At 33.3% G+C, this 24,807-nt stretch overlaps 1 protein-coding gene across 7 annotated transcripts in view; it reads right to left on the reverse strand.

Moving 5' to 3' along the window:
• Itpr (Inositol 1,4,5,-trisphosphate receptor) overlaps nucleotides 1-24,807 on the reverse strand; it is a 136,804-nt gene that overhangs the window by 85,452 nt on the left and 26,545 nt on the right. For all 7 annotated transcript variants that reach the window (XM_076131180.1, XM_076131179.1, XM_076131177.1 and 4 more), the window contains exon 2: nucleotides 4,289-4,409. In XM_076131180.1, coding sequence (XP_075987295.1) covers nucleotides 4,289-4,371 — 83 coding nt within the window. In that variant the 5' untranslated portion in view covers nucleotides 4,372-4,409. The remainder of the gene's footprint in view (nucleotides 1-4,288; nucleotides 4,410-24,807) is intronic.

Raw genomic sequence — 24,807 nt, forward strand, 5'->3', positions numbered from 1 at the left:
TGGGTGCAATCTAATAAGAGTCATGCTAGCTTTTTAGAAAAATATATATTATCTCTTACACTTCCTCAAGTGCATCAACAAGGCATCAGGAGACAATAGGTATAACTGATACAGCTACACCAAGACATTATACCTCATTCTCAGAAGACGGCAGTATATTACAATTCACATGCAGAATCCTATCCTACTTGCTACTAATATAACAAATGCAGAGCCTATATTTTTGTTAATTTTACGCAAAAAAAACTCTATCTCTCCCTTAGATTTTAAAAAGCTTTATGGGAATAAATCGTGAACTCTATAAGTAAGTTTCACCCACTAACTAAAAGTAAGATTAGGGGTCAAAGCTGACATATCACCAGCAAGTGAATGACACTAATATGACATGAAATATCTCATCATTTATTACTACGAGAGGAGGAAAGAACAAAAGAACCGAAATATAGAAGTCACATCACGTTGACCGAGCGTTCGATATTGTTCAATTGTTTATATTAGGCTGGCAAATAAACACATTTGGTCGTATTTTGTTCATTGGAGTAACTTGTTTCACTTGCAAATTGGTGAATTAACACACTCATAATTCCTTAATATTAACTTCAAGGCAAAATATCTTTGCTGAAATAACAGCTGTGAGGTGCTACAAGGACCGATTTAATCAAATACCAAAACATGAGAGAACAAAGATAGGAGACCCATTAAACGAAAGTATGTCCAAATCCTATCTTATACTGACTAGGTGAATGATAGCTGTTTCGTCTTGATTTTACGAAACAACGAATAGAAACATCGGTTCAGAAGAATGAAAGATTATTTCATTAATATGGTAACTTTGAGCAATAAAAATCTATAATACTCCTTTTCTGTCAATCTATTTAAGGATAGGAAGAGACTTGAGAGTAGAACAATCTTAATTTGTAATTAATTATACATCCGTTAAAAGCGTAGGACAGAATGAGGGGAGACCTTTTCTCAACAAGGAAACAAATGGATCGATTGAGGTCCCTAATCTTAGGCTAAAGGAACTTAATAATTCATAAGACAATCACTAAATCCATACTATAATAATGCGCATGTCTATAACGCTTTCAAAAAGAAATCGCTAAACCGATACCGATAAAATTTTGCATAAAGATTAGACTTGAAACATAAAATCTAGACTATATTTTTTTGAATGACTGAAACGATGATCGTTTAAAAAACTATGACGATTTTAAACACTTTTAATAAAACAAAGGATAGTTTAAATTTGAATAAGAAAATACCACTGTAAAATCGAGGTGATCCGACAGGTCAACTGGAAAACATTAATCAAACGTATATTTGTATGTAATTAGTTTAAAAAATGGAGTCAAATTGACCGAAACAAAAAGTTCATGTAACCTGTATTGTTTAATGATCATCATTTTTGATTTGCGTCAATGGGCATTGACGTCACAGCTCAAAATAAACTCAGTAACGCCTCATTACATTTAGTTACTTAAACCAAATCTACGCATGATTTTTGTAGATGGATATGTATTTTTTAGGAAATGGATTTCTATTTTTAGGAAAAAATAAAGGGCAATAATTATTTATAAACTCACTAGTCCGAAGGATTACAAAGGGAAATAAATTTTAACCTAGTATAATCCAAGTCTGCAAGAATGCAGAACATCAGAGTTCTTCAAAGCCAAAGCTACTTATAGACGAATAGTTAAAGAATAAAGTAAGATAACATGGTTTCAATGAGATCTAGATATACGCATAGTCATTATCGACCAGTATTTATCTATATGATTAAGAACGCATACACACGCATAGAGAAAACGCAGGTTTTCGTAATAAATCAGTATGCACACAACAACAACCAAAATTCTTAATCCAATTGCCGATTTAAATCTATAATATCTATACTAATATAATAAAGCTGAAGAGTTTGTTTGTTTGATTGATTGTTTGTTTGTTTGTTTGAACACGCTAATCTCAGGAACTACTGGTCCGATTTGAAAAATTCTTTCAGTGTTAGATAGCCCATTTATCGAGGAATTCTATAGGCTATATAACATCACGCTACGGTCATTAGGAGCGGAGTAGCACCGAAACATGTTACAAAAACGGGGAAAATTTTGACCCATTCTCTTAGGTGACGCAAGCGAAGTTGCGCGGGTCAGCTAGTAGTCCATATAAAATGTTCAGACGAAATGTAGTTACCCATCACTAAGTTTACTGTCATGAATAATTCAGTACGTACAAACTACTTGTACTTAAACTAGATCCTTTTGCTATCTCTTCGCTGGATTAAAAATTTGAGTAGATAGAAACTTTTATAAAAGTGAATGAAGTTTTTGAAGTAATAAATGCTAAGGAGGTAGAAATTTGCGTACTAGATACTTGAGGGGTAAGGAAATTCTGTGAGTGTGGATTTGGGAAATTAGGTCATCTTTGACAGCATATGATATCTACTAAGGGCCACTATCAGTGTCAGATTTTAGTTTTATTCAGTTGATAGATAACAAACATGCATAAAATTAAGCCTTTTCTTTAGGTGTAGGTAGATACCAAAGAAGACACTAGGTACGTTCCTTACAAGTTCTAGATTGTAAGGATAATAAAATTGTCACTTGTAATAAATAGCCTATTGCTAAATAAATAAAGTGACAGCGAATGTATGAGAACTACTGTCAAAATTCTAACTGACCGATATCAGAAAACAAGGAGGAACTCAATGTGTATAAGATGGTCACCCATCTACAGAACAACCGCGGTATGCGTCGCTTAGCATCAGAGATCAATCCGCGCGACTAATGCCAACTAGACTATACTAAAGCAAGTAAAAATTGATTACAAAGACGAAAATAATAATGTTAAAAATGTCATTAAAGGGCTGCGTCGAACACACAAGATTAAATCTGCATATCAAAGAAGAGTCGTGGTCATATTTTATTTAAGTTCTTAACCACGTGTTGTCTAAATAAAGCCCGACAGTTAGATTTTATCGGTAACATCCAATCACGTAGACACGAACACATTGTTACCGTGGTAATACTAAATCGATTACAACCAGATTTACGGATTAGGGCTTGAAGCCCTTTCGACCATGTGGTGGAACAAAAATAAACAAAAGGTAAATATTTTATTCATACTAGCTTTTACCCGCGACTTCGTCCGCCATTTTCTCTTGGAAATGCGTCATTTTCTCGGGTTAAAAAGTAGCCTATGTCCTTTCTCGGGTATCAAAATATCTCCATACCAAATTTCACGCAAATTGGTTCAGTAGTTGTGATTGAGTAACAAACAGACAGACAGACAGACAGAGTCACTTTCGCATTTATAATATTAGTATGGATAGCAGCTTGCAAAAAAAACTAAAAGATCAGTGGAATCAAGTCTTTCAAAATCTTTTACTAACTATCTTTTGGTAGAAGATTTTGTATTTCTGAGGGGTCCTATTGGCAAGTTAACTGTACGTGAAATACGCAAAGGAACAAATCTGATTATAATTTCGTTCTGAATGCTGATAGGAACAGAAAAAATCCTTGTGTCATAAAACTCTTAAGCGAACGGCTGATTAAATTAAAGTCTAACAAAGAAAATAAAAAAGCAATCATTACAGCCTCCGAGCTTTTTAGGAGTTTTTATTACAAGTCTCTAAAAATAAAGCATGTATTTTGGATTTGACGTATGTAACTAAAAATACCTAACAATCGTTTACATCCATTCATCCATTTTTTATTTATATACGTATTCGATTGAACAATCGGAAAACACAGGTGGTATCCGTTCTAACAAATATTTGAGTAACAAATCCGTATATATTTTGTGTGGGAGCTTTTGTTTGTAATATTGCTCGTGACACGATTATCCCCCAGAGTGAGACTTGTCTTATACTGTAATTGATTGGTGGGCTTAATTAATTGGAGTACCTTCGTATCTATGACGTAGCAGATTAATAAGAAAAGGATTGAAGACGGCACAATATTTGGTGAGCATATACTTTTATTGGTAACTAGAGAGAGGAATTGATGCCAGGAAAACAATAGATAGGTCGAAGGAATAAATAATAGTGAAGTTATCCTATTTCTTGTAAAAGTGATTATCGTTCTAGTGAAAATCAAAAATGTTTTTTTACACAGGCAATAGGATATATATTATTAAAGTCCCGCCGAGGTAAATTTCATCGCCAAATATAGATACCTACATCTATCTTTGGCAATTAAATGAATTTAGGACTGGGTTTAATTTATTACATTGGTGATGAAAAAATAAGGCAGCGAGAGCAAAAACAATGTTTTGTTGTAATACTCACCCTAAGGTACTCAGGAATCCTGATACGGTGCCCTCCGCGTGTAGGGAGACAATGTCCCCCAGGTGCAAGAAGCTGTCTCCCATCTTGACACCTTCTCCTTACCCCCACCATGCAACAACACCTGAGGACAAACGAAACACGTTATCAAATATACATGAATATACACAAATATTTCAGTACACAAACACCTTATGTTGAGGTTTTACAAGGTACCTATGGTGGCATATAACTTTGAGTGTCTGAATATGGCAGCAAGCCACTGCAAGGAACGAAAAAAAAAACAAAATAGCGACGTAAAAGATAACTGCGGGAACGGATGGACGCTGCCGTCGCTTCGTCTACATCGTAGTCCTCATTTACACCTCTCGTTTCTATTTTTTACTAGCTGACCCGCGCAACTTCGTTTGCGTCACTTAAGAGAGAATGGGTCAAAAATTGACCCATTTTTGAGCCTTCCCCGATAAATGGGCTATTTAACACTGAAAGTTTTTTTTTAAATCGGACCAGTAGCTCCTGAGATAAGCGCGTTCAAACAAACAAACAAATAAACAAACAAACTCTTCAGCTTAAGTATAGATTGACAGATTGAAACTGAATTCAGTTTCAATAACGTACTATTCATATTACGTTTGAATTGTACCAAAACTAGCAAGGCTTTGTTACAGATAACCAATCTAACTAAATATTAGAGCTTTCACGCAGATAATAAAACTATAGATAGTGTTATCTGATAGTTTACTATCGCGTAGTGTGATTTATCATTCATGGCGCCGAAACTCACTATCAGGTGAAACTTTCACAACAATCATGAAGGTCGATAACAAATGGAACTAGAGTTAGGGCGTAATATTCTGTTCAATAGTCAATTCTAACTACTTTTGTTATATTGTTTTATCAAAGTCGAGAGTAAATATTACATATGTAATGTAGTTCAACCTAGAATTAAGTGTGACAATTTGTAATGGTATTTCGCCAAACGATGCTGATCAATACAGGTTTAGTTTTCAATCGAAATTGAAGATACATAAAGGTACCTTATTTCTAAAATATGTAAAAGCAATGCATAGTACGCAAAACAATACATAAAGCTTTCAATCGTTTTATGTGCTAAAAAAAATCCGTACCTACATAAGCATAGTTCATGTTATAAACCTAATCTTAAATAAAACTGTATTTATGCTGTAAGCTTCATAAGCATCTCAATATTGATTCGATCATACAAATACACATAAACCAAAAGACATTTTCATAACAATGTTCAACATTTTTCCCAAAAAACTTTATCAAGCAACTTTTCCTCAAACAAAAACAAAAAATACTGTCCTCTGTTAGTTTATATCTCGTAAACTAAGGGGAACACAAATAACAGGTCTGACAGAACAAAGTTGGAAGGTCGGGCAGTTAATGTGGTTGTACGTACACATAAGTTAGCTTCAGGCAAAACGTTCAAGCGAAAAATTGTTTGTATTTTATTTACCCCCGGTTTCTGAGGTACATTTAGCGGTAGTTTATCTATTCAATTGTGTCAAAACTCATACAAAAAAAAAACGCTATTGAATAGATAAACTACCGTTAAATTTGCTCAGAAAGCGGGGGTTAGTAGGACAAATCAGGTGGTACACTAGCGAAATTCTGTACACTCGGTAAACGACGGTTTACTACCGAGTGTGATATTTAAAATGTACTTCAAAAATAGTTCCTAAGACACCCGCTAGAGGTGATCAGATTTTCAACAAAATAATGCAATAGCTAGCGGTTGTCGGTAATCGATCGTGGAAGGGAATCGCGGTACAGTTTATTTTTTCACAAAGCTTTTTAAGTATTAAAGTAAGATGAAATATAATTTTGTTCGGTTTATGACAAAGATATGAACATGTTTTCTTTTGTAGTCAAGTTAGTGTCTAAATTGTTGATTCACAAAGACGAATCTTTTGTGTAAACACAATTAGGTTCATATTTTATTTTGAAGTTACAAAAGGATTTTCGTGATAGATAGATGACTGTGTAGGATTTTTGCCCAACAATAGTAAAGAGCTTTTGCCTACAATAGGAGAGCCTTACCTTACAATGAGAGAGACCCTTTACCAACAATAAGGGGGACCTTTATCCAGCTATAAGGGACACATTTGCCCAAGAAATACGAAGATAGACTAACAATAGGGGAATTTTGCAAACAAACAAATCACCAAGTAGGTATTAACTGTGAATAACATGTATGTTTTATGTACGAATCAAAGCTACTTTAGCCACGTTTTAAATGTACTAAACAAGCGTCCCGCCCCGGCTTCACTCGGTTTATGAAAAGCTTTATAACTTTTGCACACAACCCTTCACTTGAACCACTCATCTATTTAAAAAAAGGCATCAAAATCCATTGCGTAGTTTAAAAGATATAAGCATACATAGGAACAGAGAGCGGAAAGCGAATTTGTATTATACTATGCAGTGATGTATAGTATCAAGGCAAAGGTCTTTGAGATGAAATACGTTCAACATGATTTACATGTCAATTAACGTGTACCACACAGTGGCATTTGATTTTAGCGTTCAATGGTGAATAGCTGATTGATGGAAGACTGTTCAGTGATTGACACGTTAGATCAACGGTAAAGGTTTCTTACGAAGGTTAAGGTAAAACACCGCGAATGATTTGATTTCGGTCTTTAGACACATTTAGAATTGGGTGAAAATTACACAATGGAATAATTGAATACACTGGTTCAGTCACCGTCGCGGATTGTAAATATTATTCTATACAGAATTACTAACTGACCCAGCAAACGTCGTTTTGCCATATGAATAAAAAAATGTCACTTAGGGGTATGAAAAATATATGTATGTTGGCTGATTCTCAGACCTACGCAATATGCTCACAAAATTTCATTAGAATCGGTCAAGCCGTTTCGGAGGAGTATCGCCTTTGCCATACTCCTCCGAAACGGCTAACTGAAAAAACTGTGACGCGAGAATTTTATATGTTATACTAGCTGACCCGCGCAACTTCGCTTGCGTCACATAAGAGAGAATGGGTCAGAATTTTCCACGTTTTTGTAACACTTTTAATTTTACTCTGCTCCTATTGGTCGTAGCGTGATGATATAAAATATGCTTTTTTTTTTTCACGAAAAATATTCTCAAAATTATTTATATCTCTTAATATAACGAAGTCGCGCTAAGGCATATCCGCCATTAAAACAGTTGCCATGACAACGGAATTTTGTTAATTCAATGTCATTATAATATTGATTATTCGCGACTTCGATCGCCACTTGAATTTTCCCGGGGTAAAAAGTAGCCTATGTCCTTTCTCGGGTATCAAAATATCTCCATACCAAATTTCATGCAAATTGGTTCAGTTTAGGCGTGATTGAGTAGCAGACAGACAGACAGACAGACAGATTTACTTTCGCATTTATAATATTAGTGTGGATAATACATAATCGCGAGCTTTTCTCATTTGTATTCTAAAAGAGTTTTACGAGATACAGTAACTACCCCTAACCATATTACCTTTAAGAGTCGAGAAGTATTCAAAATAAGTAAAAGGAAACAGCAAACTTACTAAACATGTCTATATTTCTTTTACTTGAGAATATTGCTAACACTATCTAGTAAATCTGAAAGCGGCGACATAAACTTTGTCGTCTATTTGCCAGGGCTCAGTGGCTTCTAGTAATTACTTACAAAGACGGACCTAACTTCGCTAAGTCTAGATAACATCTAAGTCATGAAACTGTTGGTCTGTAGACTTGTAGACTATTATACTCTTGTTAATGTTAAATGAACTCAATGAACAAGATAAACACAATTACTTTGTTTCTCGTTAACTTTCATAGGTATGAAACGATTTAGTGTTAGCTAAATATATGAAACTAGCTGACCCGCGCAACTTCGCTTGCGTCACAGAAGAATGGGTCAAAATTTTCCCCGTTTTTGTAACATTTTTCACTGGTAATCTGTTCCTATTGGTCGTAGCGTGATGATGATATATAGCCTAAAGCCTTCCTCGATAAATGGACTATTCAACACTGAAATAATTTTTCACGGGCCCGTAGTTCCTGAGATTAGCGCGTTCAAACAAACAAACAAACTCTTCAGCTTTATAATATTAGTATAGATAGTAAAATAACGCGCTATTATCTTATTCACTGAACTGAAAAGTGTCGTAGTTCAATATAATATTGTAGTATAATATAAGCTTGAAGATCACAAAAGTAAGACATTTCCTTCATCAAAGAATTTGTTGAAACGCAAGTTAAGAAACCTTCCGACTTTATCAGTGGCGCACCGAAGCAGAAAGCTCCTTTAATACTCAACTCATAAAAGTAAGGACACGTATATTAAAGATTTACTGGTCCTCTAAACATCTCGAGGTCCCAACACCTCATAAAGTCGTCTTATGAAACACTAGCTTTTACCCGCTATTTCGTCTGTGTAGACTATTTTCCCGGCTATAGTATGTTATATTGCAGCGCATAGTATAGCTTAGTTCCACTGCCAAATTGTACTTTAACGCACTTCTTGCTTCAGAGATAAATATTATATGGATATTAGCGGTAAAGAAAATTGATATATAATAATATGTTCCTTTATGTATGTTCAATGAAATCCGTCTACTAGGTTTTTCGAGAAAGAGTTACAAACATACATTTATTCATGCTTACAAACTTTTGCATTTATAACATGAGTAAGATATATGTAATAGACGATTGAGTTATGTATCAACGCTTGAAAATTCTGAACAAACTTATTTACAAACTTTAATAAACAAGTAGTTATCAAGAACTTTACGTGACTTCTACCAAGTAAGCCTTCTTTAAGATATTTATATATTTTCACGTAACGCCAAGTTTCACCGGGGGCGTAAAGTATTTTATTTTGAGGGTAATATCAAAAGTTAGGGAGTTTTACTCACAAGAACGAGCGAAAATGGGTTTATCGATCTATTTACGTGTTTAAAAGTTACGAGAATTTCATTTTTGGGATTTTATTACATGTTTTGTAGGGTTTATTTATTATAGAAGTTTGTAGTTTGTAGTGCCCGCATCCTTTAAAGGAAATTGTTGAACGCCTGGTCGACAGTTACCATGACCAGAATCCAGAGACTCATACAACGTGGCAATGCTGCCAACATTCTGCGATGTAGAGGAGCACTACGACGCGTACCGTTTTAAAAACCCATCGTTTAAAAAAAAAACTTTTTGTACATAAAGTAGTTTTAATACTTTATTTAGGTGTCCACAGTACGTTAACCAGAAGACCCACTGTCCCATTGTGAAAGAAAAAGTATTTTAATTAAATATGAGCATAAAAACGGTTTCCATTTATTAAACACAAAACTGTCTAGAATTTAATTAAACAAACCAATTCAGGATTTCTCACAATCCAATTGAAAGGAGGAATTCATTGTTGAATTGTTCCGATAAACCGAATTACCCAATAATACTCGGCTACGTGAATTTCTTGATAGATTTGTTTGTTTGTACAATCTATCGTTTATGCATGGAGAGTGTTACAGCAGATATGTTTCACCAACACATTATTTATATAAAGGTTATATTGTTATTGTTTATGCAGTATAGAATCTATGGAACTTTTAAACTGTCAGTGTAACATGACAGCGATGATAAAATTTTAGACAGTTTCTCCTGATTTATTTTAAATGGAAATGTAATATTATTAAGTAGAAGTAAAGGCATTAAATGTTGTTTTTGTTATTTCATAAAACGCAATTCGTCTTTATTTCACCTGAGCAATTACTATTATTATTATTATAAAACAACATTTTCCGCAATAAAAATATGGAGAAGTTAAGATTTGATTTTTGTGTAAAAACATCAGCAGATGGAAAATCAAACATTGTTTGCATAACCTCAATAGGTACATCTGATGGCAAAACTTATGGCATACCGGCAGAATTACAACCTGCGAACTTACACAATCATATAACAAATACACCTAACTATGCCAAGATAAGGAAAACACTGAATAGAAGACATCAAACAAGGAAAATATGGATAACTTTAACTGATGACATATCAGCAGTATATTTGGATGAGGAAAAAAATATACAGTTCCATGATTTTTACCTCGAAGAGGTTACTGAAAACATAAATGATTCAAAATCATTAACTGAAAGCTCAAATAAAACATTGGAGAAATTACTAGAGACATTACTCGAAGAAAAGCAAAGAAAATCTGAAATTCAAAATTTGGGGAAAATTGCAAAAGACTTTGTGCTTGAAAAATTCACTGGAAGAAACGCAAACGCTCATCAATGGATTAAGGACTTCAACAAAGAATGTGACCGTTTCCATATTAATGAAGACAGGAAAAAAATTGAAATTTTAAAACAATTTTTAGAATATTCAAGTGTAAACTGGTACAGTTGTATGCTAATTAAATTTACAGTAGAATCAGAATGGAATACATGGGAAAAAAGCTTCTGTGAAACATTTGGAAACAAAGGTTGGTCACCAATCAGATATGCTCTTGGATTTAAATATCAAACGGGCTCATTGCTAGAATATGCATTGAAAAAAGAGAAGTTGTTATTAGAGGTTAGGAAGACGATTGATACAGGGACTCTTATAGACCTTATAGCTGCAGGCCTTCCTAATTACCTGAGTGACAAAATTGACAGAGAGACATTAGAACAAACTGAAGATCTTTATAATGAGATAGGAAAATTAGAACATCTTGCTATGAAGAACAAATATGAGAAAAAGAACTACACACACTCTGAAATAAAAACAAAAAAAAATGAAGAAAAGAAACCATGCCAAATTTGTATAAATGAGAAAAAAGGAAAACGTTTTCATCCTGAGGAAAATTGCTGGTTCAATGTGAAAAATCAAAAATATGTTGTGAAAAGTGTGAATAACTCTGAATTAGAAGTTGAACTTAATGAAGAGAATCAAAAAAACTAGAAGTATCACCATTAATAAAAGTAAAGTTATTATTAAATGACACTTTAAAAGTTACCGCAATTTATGATTCAGGTTCAAATGTATCATTAATTAATGCAAAGTTATTGAAAATACAAGAAAAAGAAGAAAACACATTTAATAAACAAACAGCAAACTTGAAAACTATTAATGGTGATAAGAAAACAAAAGGTATGGTGACATTAAAAATAAGAATATATGACATTGAAAGAGAAATGAATATTTTTGTGATAGATGATGGAAATTTTCACTATGATTTTCTCATTGGTTTGGATTGCATAAAAAAATTCAGATTAATGCAAGATGAAAAATTGAATATAATACAATGTAATCATTCAAACAAAGAGAATAAAAATCAAGATGAAAAGAATAACAAAAATAAATACTCTGAAACAAATATGTTGAATGTCAGAATTCCTGATGTACTAGGTGAAAAAAATGAACAAGATGTGATCCTAAGCTCTGAGGTATGGAAACAAGAAATTAATTGTTTAAACCAATGTGAAATAAACTTCAATGAACATATTGATTTAAAAGAATTTGAAATTTCAGTGAACCACCTAGATTTATCTAAACAAACTGAAATTGATAAATTAATAGAAAAATACAAACCAGTCTTCGCTAAGGATAAATACGACGTAGGTACAGTACGAGGTTATGAAGCTCACATAGACTTGACAGTAGATCAATATTGCTGTAAGCGCCCATATAGATGCACAGCTGATGATAGAAAAGAAATTGAGAATCAAATATCAAAACTATTGGAAAAAAAATTAATCGAGGAATCATATAGCCCTTTTGCAGCTCCAGTCACCTTAGCATACAAGAAAGAAGATGGGAAAAGATCAAGACTGTGTATTGATTTCCGAGAATTGAATAAAATTGTTGTCCCTCAGTCACAGCCGTTCCCATTGATTGAAGACTTGATGATAAAGACTGTGAACTGTGAATATTACTCCACTTTTGACATAAATTCAGCATTTTGGTCCATTCCACTGAGAATTCAAGATAGATATAAGTCAGCTTTTGTCACACAAGAAGGCCATTTTCAATGGACATGCCTTCCATTTGGTTTAAAGACGGCACCAGCTATTTTCCAAAGAATATTGAGAAATATAATAAGAAAATATAATCTCTCAGATTTTACAGTAAATTTCATAGATGATATCTTAGTTTTTTCTAAAAGTTTCGAAGACCACATAACGCATATATCAAAACTACTTGATGCAATATTAAAAGAAGGATTTAGACTGAAATTCTCGAAATGCACTTTTGCAAACAATCATGCCAAGTATTTAGGACACATAATAGGGAAAAATTCAGTTACACCTCTCAAAGATTATTTAACGGCTGTCAGAAACTTCCCCATTCCAGAAACAAAGAAAAATATTCGCCAGTTCCTGGGAAAAGTAAATTTTTATCATAAATTTATACCACACAATGCAATTATATTGGAACCACTACATAATCTGTTACGGAAAGATGTTACATTTATATGGACCAAAGAATGTCAAAAATCATTTGATAAAATAAAAGATTTACTATGCTCAAAACCAATTCTTAAAATATTAGACCCAGAACAGCCAATAAAAATATACACTGATGCCAGCATTCAAGGGGTTGGAGCTGTGTTAAAACAGGAAGATGAAAACGGAATAAATAAACCTGTAGCTTATTTCTCAAAAAAATTGACCCACACTCAAAAGAAAAAAAAGGCTATATATTTGGAATGCTTGGCAATTAAAGAAGCTCTAAAATATTGGCAACACTGGCTTATGAATAAAGATTTCATAGTATACACAGATCATAAACCATTAGAAAATCTTAATATTAAATCCAGAACTGATGAGGAATTGGGTGATTTGACATATTACTTATCGCAATACAATTTTAAGATAATATATAACCCAGGACAGTCAAATCAAGAAGCGGACTGCTTAAGTAGAAATCCAGTCTTAGAACCTAATGACAATACTGAAGATTTTTTGAAAGTTGTTAACTTAATAATTAACATACAAGATATAAAAAAAGACCAAGATACAAATTTAAATGTACAAGGCGAAAAAACAAAGTTTATACTGGAAAATAACATTTATTACAAAAAGAATAAAAGAACGAAAAAAATTGTACTATCAGAAGCATTTAGCAAAACACTAATTAAAAATGTCCACAATACTTATTGCCACATTGGGAGAACTCAAATGATAAATAAAATAACTCCTTTCTATACAGCAAAAAATATCATCACGAATATTAAGAAACTCTGTGAAGAATGTGATATTTGTATAAAAAACAAATCAAGAAGAAATCCAAAATTTGGTTTGATGTCCCATTTAGGACCAGCAACACGCCCTTTCGAAATTGTATCCATTGACACAATTGGAGGTTTTGGAGGATCAAGGTCTACAAAAAAATACTTACATCTCTTGGTTGATCATTTTACACGATATGCATACATTTTGACATCAAAGAATCAAAACTCCAGTGATTTCATCAAGTTGATAGAAAAAGTGACACAAAACAATAGTATAGACATGCTATTAACAGACCAATATCCTGGCATAAATTCCAAAGAATTTAAAGACTTCTTGAAGAAGAAAAACATAACAATGGTATTCACTGCTGTAGACGCACCATTTTCAAATGGTCTTAATGAAAGGCTAAACCAAACTTTAGTAAATAGGATACGGTGTAAAATAAATGAAGAAAACAAGAAAACAGCATGGACAACTATAGCACAAAAATGTGTAGAAAAATATAACGAAACAGAACATACAGTTACAAAGTTTACCCCAAAATATCTTCTGGAAGGAGAGAAAATTGATATTTTGCCACTGGAATTGAAATCAAGATGTACAGTAGAAGACCTTGAACAAGACAGAAAACTAGCATTTGAAAATTCAATAAAATCTCACAACTATAATAAAAAAATATACGAGCTAAAAAGAAAAGAATATGAGTTTAAAGAAGGTGATAGAGTATATGTAGAAAATAGGAACCGGCTAAATAGGAAGAAAATGGATGAGTTAAGGATTGGACCATATAAAATCCTAAGGAAGATTTCAAATTCAATCTATGAAGTTGATACTGGATATAAGAAGGCAGAGTCAAACTTCTACCATGTTACAAAGTTAACTCCAGTGATGAGTAGCTCTTGATCGAACAATCATTGTGATGTTGTTCTCTCCAAGGGTGGGAGATATAAAGGTTATATTGTTATTGTTTATGCAGTATAGAATCTATGGAACTTTTAAACTGTCAGTGTAACATGACAGCGATGATAAAATTTTAGACAGTTTCTCCTGATTTATTTTAAATGGAAATGTAATATTATTAAGTAGAAGTAAAGGCATTAAATGTTGTTTTTGTTATTTCATAAAACGCAATTCGTCTTTATTTCACCTGAGCAATTACTATTATTATTATTATATTTATATTAGCAAACTCACTAACTCATAACACATGAAATATTTGGAAATATGTACACGGAAATGTGTGGAAAATGGCTTAATTTACAAAAATAAACTCAAGGTTTTCGCTATTTATGGCAGTGTTTGACGTAGCACCTATTTTCAACTGTCATCAAATACAATAATAGTATATTAACACTTTATAATATAAAGCTGATGAGTTTTTTTTGTTAGAACGCTCTTACCTCAGAAATTACCAGTTCGAAACAAAAAACATATTTTTGTGTTTAAAAGAAAAATGAAGAATTTAAATATATGCTATACAGCACCAGGAGTGGAGCAGAAATATATTTTTTAATAGTTTAATTAAGTTCAGGCGAATGAAGTCACGGGCGGGCGGTCGCTAGATTCTCATAAAAAAGATTTTGAAATTGCTGTAAACAGTTAAGATAAGTATTGCCATCTATAAATAAATATTAATGGTTCAGTCGCATTTCCATTCAGTTGGGAATTGGAATCAGTGGTAAACGTCAACATCATTTCCAGAATCGTTTACAAACTCGATGTATGTAGGTATAATGTATAATAGAATACGGGAATTAACGCGAACACGCATTTTACCTTAAAATGCCTAACTTTTCGGCGCAGGTTGCACTCGCGGTGGTCGCAGGCTGACTGGAGCAGCGATGACATTGCGCCGAAACGTTAGGCATTTTAATGTAAAATGCGTGTTCGCGTTAATTCCCGTATTCTATTAGGTATACATTAAACATGCAACGCGAGAGTTTAAAAGTTATGATCGATGTATGTATGTATAATAGAACTGATATTAAGAGAAAGCGTGAGTTTGTTTGTTTACATGTATGACGTGCACTCGCTCATCACTGGAGACTTGCCAAAATTTTATAAAAACGACATGAATCGTGATGATTTCAAGCTATTGAACTCCAGAATACCCAAAGTAGGAATCGATGATCTAACGAAATTTTATATTTTAAAGCGATTAAACGGGAAATAATAAAATATAAGTATGTGGAAACCATTAATGCTGGTTTTCCCAATGTCTGAAAACTTTATTCGAAGTTTTGCAGTAGATATAGAAAATTGATACCACCACATTTCAAAAGACCCTAAGATCGATTGAAAATGCTTTTCTTTAGCCCTATTAGTTATTATATTAAATGTCAATTTAAAAGTACAACAAGAACTATACATTCAAGGATTATACAAGGCACATGGACCGTGATCTTCAGAAGTAGCGGGAAGTCTGTCAGATGAGATAATTGCGTTCAACTGGCCGGCGAGCCACTCACGCACATAACTGCAGCATTGATACAGACATTGTCTGTTATATCATATGTCTAGCTTGTTTAAACGAAGGCCAAAATATTTATTAAGATATGTGGAAACCGTCGCAAAACGGGACAAAAGCGCCAAAAACTTTATTATGATATTTGCGGCCCTTTTAGCAAAACAGCTTAAATGCTAGATGAACAATTTTGTCTGAATTAATACTGTAATTAATATTCGAAAACTAACGCGAGTATGCTTGATTTAAAATCATTGGATTGTTGAACGTTTCGGTGCAGCCAGTCAGCCTGCGTTGGTAAAGTTTAAAAGTAATATTTGTATCGTCTACAATCGTATAAACCGCGAGATTATGACGTAACTTAGAGACTTGACTATTCTAAGAATTTAAGACATTCATTTTTCTTAGAGCTTCTGCTGAAATAAGTTTCTTGTGTTACAAAAACTAAGTAGATTTAATAAAATGGTTTAATAAAATAGCCTTTCCTTTTCAACACAGTTCTTAGAAGTTACAATGTAAATCCCAGAATGAAATACTATAAAAAAAATCAATGTATCTTCGCTTGACCTATATTTTTGTAATAAACATACCTAGTTTAAAAACACGTAAATAATAATTATATCAAAAAGTGGTCAACAAATGACTAGTGAAAGAAAATTCATAAAAGCACACAATATTAAATAGATTTTCAGAACATTTTCAGTCTTTAATTTTTCTTGATTGGCCTTGAACAGTCAAAAAACTATATTTTATACAGTCTACGTATTGCATGTTCCCTATGATTACAGAATCTATTCTTAGACGAAACAAATGAAAATCTGCGCATACGCATTTTTACATGAATGAAGTAATAAAGCAATTTATGAGTGATATTGTGTAGGCGATGTGATGTCTTAGTGGGCTAGAATGCTAAATTGTTTAAGAAATATGAAGATTTTAATACGTAAAGAGCTTGTAAATTAGCAATCAAGTATATCGCACTTATTTTTGTATTCCCGATATAATATAAAATTACAAAGGAAAATGACATCCATATTTAAATTATTAATGTGTTCGTCTGCTACGCTTTTTTGGCTAAACCGCTGTGTCGGATTTTGATTAAATCTGGCATAAAGTTAGTTTGAAACCTGGGTTAAAGCATTGGCTACTTAATTGTCTCATATCCACGCGAATTAACGGACACAGACATAAAAGTGATAATATTTGAATACCTGGTAATACTAATAATAATTCTAACTCGAGAAGCAATCAAATAATTGGAGCATACATAGGAGCAGATTAATCAAAACAAAATAGTAATCAGTAGACCCATACCAACATAATGGCTACAATAATGTAAATGAAATATTCGACTCATTACATATAATACACACTGCAGCATAAAAGCGAGGATTCTCTTGCGAAAGTATCTTCGTCCCAATGTAATTAATCAACGATCAAACAATTTGTAAGCGAAGCGTTACACTTTATTCTCTTCTCGACAATTATTAATGGACGCCTATAAAAAACAAAGCTTTTTCATTGAATAACTTTCAGCGAAACATGTGAAAGTGTCGTAAAACAAATTGTCTGAAAAAAATATCCCTGAAAAAGTAATTTATGACGAAAATATTACGGGTGGTTATTAATTTGATTAACAATCATGTAATTACAGTGTCTAGTCGACGTAAAACTAATGTTATAGTAGGTATAATAAAGGCTTTTGTGTTTGATTGCCTTTCTCTAGAACCTTCGAACTTGGGACTTGCCATAAAGTTAGCAATAGATGTCAAACTGTCAAAAGTTTTTCTTTACCGTTGCAATCGTGACCTTTGAAAGCACAGCATAGCAAAAGTACGTTTATTCATAAAGTATGTAAATTAAGTACGTTTTAACGAATAAAAAAATGGCAAATTTCATTAAACAGTTAGCTGATTCACTGCTGAACACGGCTTCAATCGCGGAGTGATAGAGGTCGTTAGGCCCTGTGTCCCCTAGCTGATCATATGTTAAATTAATCAAAATTAATAACTATTGTAAATTATTTACACCTTCTAACATTAATAACGGTTAATTGTGTATAAATACGTAGTTTCGTGCCAACTTCTTAACAAATTAACTAAAGTTTCATGGTTAAGTTTCCAAATTATTATGAAGTTCACGTCTCGGCAATTCTCGCGGCGAAGCAAAACTCACGTTATGCGCTGCCAAAAGCCAATTAGCTATATTCGTTAGTTTCGTAAATATTTACAAACGCCTATGTCCATAATCGTGTGTTTATTTTACAAAATGGCCTCCCTAAATGCCGTTTTTGTTATGTAGACGGAGTGAAATATTGGGTAATTAGTTTTCAAAATAATGTTGCAGGTTTACAGTCCATTTGGCAGCGACGGAGACCGTTTGTCGGTTAATTTTACGATCAAACTAGGAACATATAGTGCGGTAAGGCTTGTGTTATTACAAAACTTCGCCGATCGGTTAGTCCGAGTTTAATGTTCAGTAAGCAGTTTTACTTAAGTTTGACGAGAGTTGAACGTATTTTGCAAACCAATATTTTTAAAACGAGATGCTTTAATATGTAATTCAACTGTCTTATATACGAACACTGGGATATCGCATACCTTATCAAACAATTCAGCAACCTTTTTTAATCATTACTGTCCCCCTGTTAGGCAAGGGTCTCCTAGCGAGGTTTTAGACCTTGAGTCCACCACGCTATCCAGTTTGGGACTTTGCATGCCCTCAAGAAATGAACCATAAGTTGAGAAAATAATTTTAAAGACATTTTCTTATTACAAGTTAACACCTACATCAAAAACCGCTATAAATAATAAAGAACCCTAACCAAAAAGTAGTTAAAATAAAATATATTATGACAATATATCGGATCCGATGTCGTTTCGGTAATGTGCTCGTAAAAGCCGATATCGTTGGACCGATATTGCCGATTTCGGAGCACAGTAACACTTATGATAATGGCATACTTGATTTTAACCTGTAGTACTGGTGGCCGGTGATAACAGGTCTTTGAGGGAATTGTGAAGCTAGACTGGAGTAAAATGGATACTTATTCAAGACAGTTAGGTGTCCTGAAACCGTTCACGTCCATATAAAATTTGTATCGTTAGGTATATCGTTAGGTACGTAGAAATCTTGTTGGTGAATTTGTGCATGATAATACCATAATTAGGTATGTATTATTTATTTAGAGAAATCAACAGATATAATGATGAGTAAGTACATAAATAATTAAAACTTCATATATCTATTTAATATTAAAATTATAAGCACTAAGTACTGGTATTTTCTAATATTGAGATTATTAGAAAAGAGATACCCTTACAATCCGACCAAGAGGCTTAGCATTTAAGAATTGTTTAAAGAACTCTCAGTGAGGTTTTCCGATGCTTTCCTTTCTCCACAAAATCGCATACATTATCTCTTGATGCTCTTAGACAAACTCTTAAAGCTGCTTCTAAAGAAATTGATCATTCTCAATATATTATTCATCCCGCGGCTCTTCTCAAAGGAACGCAAAGATCTATTAAGATTCACTCGGCTGGAGTTTTAAATAACTTGGTAAAGCTGACCTCCTTCTTACCTGACTTATATTTCATGCCTATTCCTTTAATTTTGTCAATTATAAACGATCTTCAATCACTTTTGTCTACAAAAGAGACGACTACAATACCATACTAAATCATATTAAAAATCTGTGTGCTAAACAAGGAAAACTTTACTAAGAAATAAGCAGAACATAAATAAGAACAGATTCATTTTATAAGATTCTGACTGATTAACTACTTTCTTCTTTCTTTAAAATTTTGCGGCAAATTCATGGTCTGTAACGAATGTTAATACATGACAATATTTGATCTAAACGAATAAACCTCTCCATTACATTCAATGTTCCACATCGAATAAGAATACTTATGCAGCATACAAAACAGTTTTCAGTTTCGTGCTAATGTTCGTGCAGTATTCTGTAAATTCACAGCACTTATCCGGCAATCTTCCCACACAGGCACTACAATACATTGCCTACAGTCACATAACTGGAATTATTCCGTCCTAATCTCGTTTGATGGTTCGTGTGGTTTTGAATACTGACATTCTCTGTGAGGTACAGAGGTTTCAGACTACCCACAATATGTAGAGATAGGAAGCGGTAAAGCTATACAAGGGTTTGCTTCACAATGGTACATTGAGATCAACTAGGTTATGAGTATCAAAATAATGGATAAATAACACAAACTTTCCGTCATATTATTTTTGCCATCGATAGTTTTACAAAGGATAACTTTTTGACTTACATACAAGTGTCCGATAACGTATTTGATAGATAAGCGTTTGTGAGAGCAAACGTATGAAAAATTACCAAATTCACTCTGTAATCTGACCGACACTTAATCCAAAGTTGGGAAAAACTTGAAATTTCTTTACTTTCAAATGTTAAGGCAATACAAAAGTATCGAAATTGTTTAACGCTCTATTAGACAGAGCTTTCCCTGAATCGTTAAATAAACTATAATACTTTAGGATTGAAACGTGGTCGATACGGAAAGCTTTAACACCGTTTGTTATTAGCTATCAAAATATCAACTAAATCAATCTGAAAGAATCCGTTCTTAGTTTGCATGTAAATTCATTCACATAAGAAGTTTTTAAATATGTTTATTAACTGTCTCATTACAATAGTAGCTGTGCATAGTTTAGAATCAAATGATCTTATGCAAGTTCTACAAACATATATAAATAAAAATCACGCCTTTTCCCAAAGGGTAGGCAGAGGCCATAGAAAATTCTATAAACATATTTTTGAAATATTTACATTTATTAATTTAATTATTAATAGGTGTTAAACTATGGTATGCAGTAGTATGCATAAGTTATCTAATTATACCAATATACACTGTATCCGCTGGATCGATATCAGCCAAAATGTCAAGGGAACCGGTGCCAGATAACGACTATTATTATATTAAATCGTAATAGCTTCAGATAATGTTCAATGCTCCGATAAAATTTGCAAAATGTGACCGTTAACAAAGTTAGAGTAGGATAATTTTTAGGACGGACTTTCGTCGCATGATTTACAACGTATCTGCTGAATTCAGTAGAAAATACGGCTGTTTAGAAATAAATATTTTCTTACTCAAGCATAGATTGTACTGTAGGAATCAACGGATAATCGTACTTACACATATAATTTAAACTCAGAACAAATAGGTACTCATGCTTATCACAAATATTATACCGGGGATTCGAACCCACCGTTCCGGCGAAGCGGTTTTTGAGGCGAGGTGACTACAATACCACTATACCACTAAGCCAAAGCTTGCAGTCAGCTTAGTTCCATTGGCATAGGTTTTGTTGATGTATAACCTAGACTAAGAGCTTTTAGCAATTATTTTAATAGCTCCAAATGCTCACGGCAACTCAGCCCACCCACAGGCACATAAAACAAATGTGTGAAAACACATAAAACTGCACTTGTTAATGGGTAAAACGTTTAGAAATGAAGACATTAAAGTAGTATTAGAAGCAGGAATGCAAGTTGAATGGAAAGCGGAACTTTCAGTGGACTGTTACCCGTAAAATTTGTTCGGGAGCGTAGTTTTAATCCTATTTTTATGGTAAACTACAAATAATCGTTTCATTTTTATTAATATGGCAATAAATGGGATACGCATACGTAAACTAGCTGACCCGCGCAACTTCGCTTGCGTTACATAAGCGTTAAAAATTTTCCCCGTTTTTGTAACATTTTTCACTGGTACTCAGCTCCTATTGATAGTAGCGTGATGATATATAGCCTATAACCTTCCACGATAAATGGACTATCTAACACTGAAAGAATTTTTCCAATCGGACCAGTAGTTCCTGAGTTTAGCGCGTTCAAACAAACAAACAATCAAACAAACAAACTCTTCAGCTTTATAATATTAGTATAGATATTCCATTAAAGTTGGCTCCAGTAATAAGACTACTTGACCAGACTTTATTACATTTTTAAACTTCATAGAACGGACTTTCATGGCTACGACCGAATTCAAAGAACTTTAAGTTTACATAATAATAAATACAATACGCGGACAAACACTTTATTTAACCACAAACACTAGCAGCCAAACAAAATTAAACCGGCGACTTAAAAATACAGCCTTTTCATCTCAGCAAAATGCAATTCCCGGAGGAAACAAACTGTATTTTCAGACGGCCGGGGAACGGTGCAATATTGCTACTGAAATATGACGTCATCGTTCTGTGACATAAATAATGGCGAGTAAAAAAGTAACCAAATATCTCGGGTTTGTTTACAGGATCCCGTAAACCATTAAAATGGTCATTATAATTGCAAAACTACACTAGCATAATAGAATTTGGAGATAGACTTATCTCGTTTTTAAAAGGGTAAGTATGTTTTGCATTCGGATTACATTAATAAGAGTTTTATTTGTTGAAAAATGTTTATAATGATTTGAAGCGAATATTTTTAGCTTATATGACAATATAAATGTTACGTGTTACGAAATCATAGACTCCACAACTTTTTTCTGCTGATTAAATGTTCAGAAACGTCAAAAAAAAAGGCGCAAAGCATCATAAATTAGCCGTGTTGAGATCATTTTTCCAACCCTTATGTAAAGTATTATGTACAAAAAGAAATTCAACAACATCACACATATTAACACAGATGTCTAAACAATTAATTTACCAGACTAAATGGGATAAGCGAACCGTCTTTATTCATATTACGCAATACACAGCCTGTACTACAGCTATTCCAAAAACAAGATTTCTCCACAGATTTCCTTGTTAACATTTCATAACTGAAAACTGAACATAAATCACAGCACAAAAGCTACATGAAAATTAATTGAGCCGTTTAGATTTAACTCAGTGCGGTTTGTAAGCCTCTGAGATAATAAGGAAAACCCATTGTGGTATTTTAAGCACTTCTGCAAATTAAATTTTTCATAGCGAGAATTTTGTCTTATATTACTCAAGTTACTATGTATGAATCTTGTTAGGAATTTAACAGTACGAAGAAGTAGAAAAAAATTACCAGAAAACATAATATATGTATGTAATGTATGTATTGACCACAAACGGACATGACGGTTAACCAGAACGCTGTCAGAATAAGTGGTTAGAACTTGTAACCAAAAGGGTAATTTCAGAAAAAAAGAGGAGAAGCCCTCGTCCAAAACTCAAACAGGGTAATAAAAAATCGCCTGGAACCCGTTTTTTCTTGTCTAATATATAAAAAGCAAGTAAGACTAACTACAAAAATCGCTATATTTTCAATAGATAAATCTAGAAAGAATATACAACTTAAAATCAAAGATCTTTAGCAAATAGTACATGGTGTAAACCAGTCAAAGGACCTTACAGCATCTTAAAACTAAGCCCAAAGCCCTGTCTTATTAAAGCAATCCTTTGTTGCGAACTCATTAGCCTACAGAAGATAACAAGTCGCTTTGACTGCTTTATTTAAAGCGTGTTCTTCAACTAAACTGCTTTTCTGCAGCCTTGTACTGCTAATTTTACTGTTAGGCTTAAAAGCTTTGGTACGTAAAATTGGCGATTAAAAGATATGAAGGATGTTTGGGGAAAGTATGGATTTCTTAACGAAATTCTCATCCAGTTTAATGTTGGTTTAGAAATTTTGTATTTTGTGTAAAACCGCTAAAGTTAGATATAAAAATTGGAATTGAAGATTTGTTGAGAGAAAATCATCAACACCAGCATGTATTGCAGATTATTCAAGAAAATAATGTGGCAGAACATTCATAGATTTTAGGTATCTTATGAGTTTTAGCTATCTTTTTAGTTATCTTATGTTTTATCTAATACTCATAAATAAAAGTTTTTTGACTATTTTCATGAAAATACGCTAAGGTTGAAGGCACAATGATCATTTGTTTTAATGTCCCAAACATAAAATACCTATCATTTTAATTAACACAAAAAGTAACATCAACAAAGCAAAATTAGGGCACCAAGCACCCGGTCCAATTCTCGCAGACTAAAAAACGCAAACTCAAAACGCTAACCGTTCCAGTTCAACGAGCAAATAGAACAGGGGCGATAAGTCAGCTATTAACTTTACACTTTAAGCCATGAATACACTAGGGGACAAATGTCCCGGTGACATGTTAAGCGATGTTGGGAGACTTCGCTGAACATATCTGGCGACATTGAGCGACTTATATTTGCGTAGCACGATCGACGAGTTTAACGTCGAGCGAAGACAGGCAACGTCGCTCCAGTTCACCCAACGTCGCTAGTGACATACGTCGTGGGACATTAAAATTTGTCCCCTAGTAAACCTTTTGTGAAGTTTTTCTACTCACCCACATACAAATTCACGCAAACAACATTCTTCAGTACAGTTCAACCAATTTCATAAGGAGTTTCAACAAATCACAGGATATATAAAACATGTGCAATATCAGTTTATACCACATACGCTTCAAGTCTAAAAAGTAGTAACTGAACACTAACACAAAGAGGCAAGCCGCACAGTAACATAGTATCTTACGATTTTCACTTATGACCATCTGGAAATATACACCTTTAATATTGCCACGCGATTCCGCACCTTATGTGTTGGGTTTTTTGCCCCCCTGAGAGATAATTACGATCGTTGCTATATGGTATGGAGTTTCTATGAGATTTTTATGAAATGGGCAAACATTTTGGACTGAAATATTGGGACTAAGTACGAAGAATTTTTCTCCGAAAATGTTTCGATTTTAACATTGTCCTTATTAAAAGTTTTACATTATACAAAGTAGAAAATGTAGGAATGTCTTAAAATTCAGTGTATTAGATAAAACAAATAAGATTGTTAAACAATGTTACTTT

The sequence above is a fragment of the Anticarsia gemmatalis genome, chromosome 25 (genome assembly GCF_050436995.1).
Source record: "Anticarsia gemmatalis isolate Benzon Research Colony breed Stoneville strain chromosome 25, ilAntGemm2 primary, whole genome shotgun sequence".
Taxonomy (NCBI): Eukaryota; Metazoa; Arthropoda; class Insecta; order Lepidoptera; family Erebidae; genus Anticarsia; species Anticarsia gemmatalis.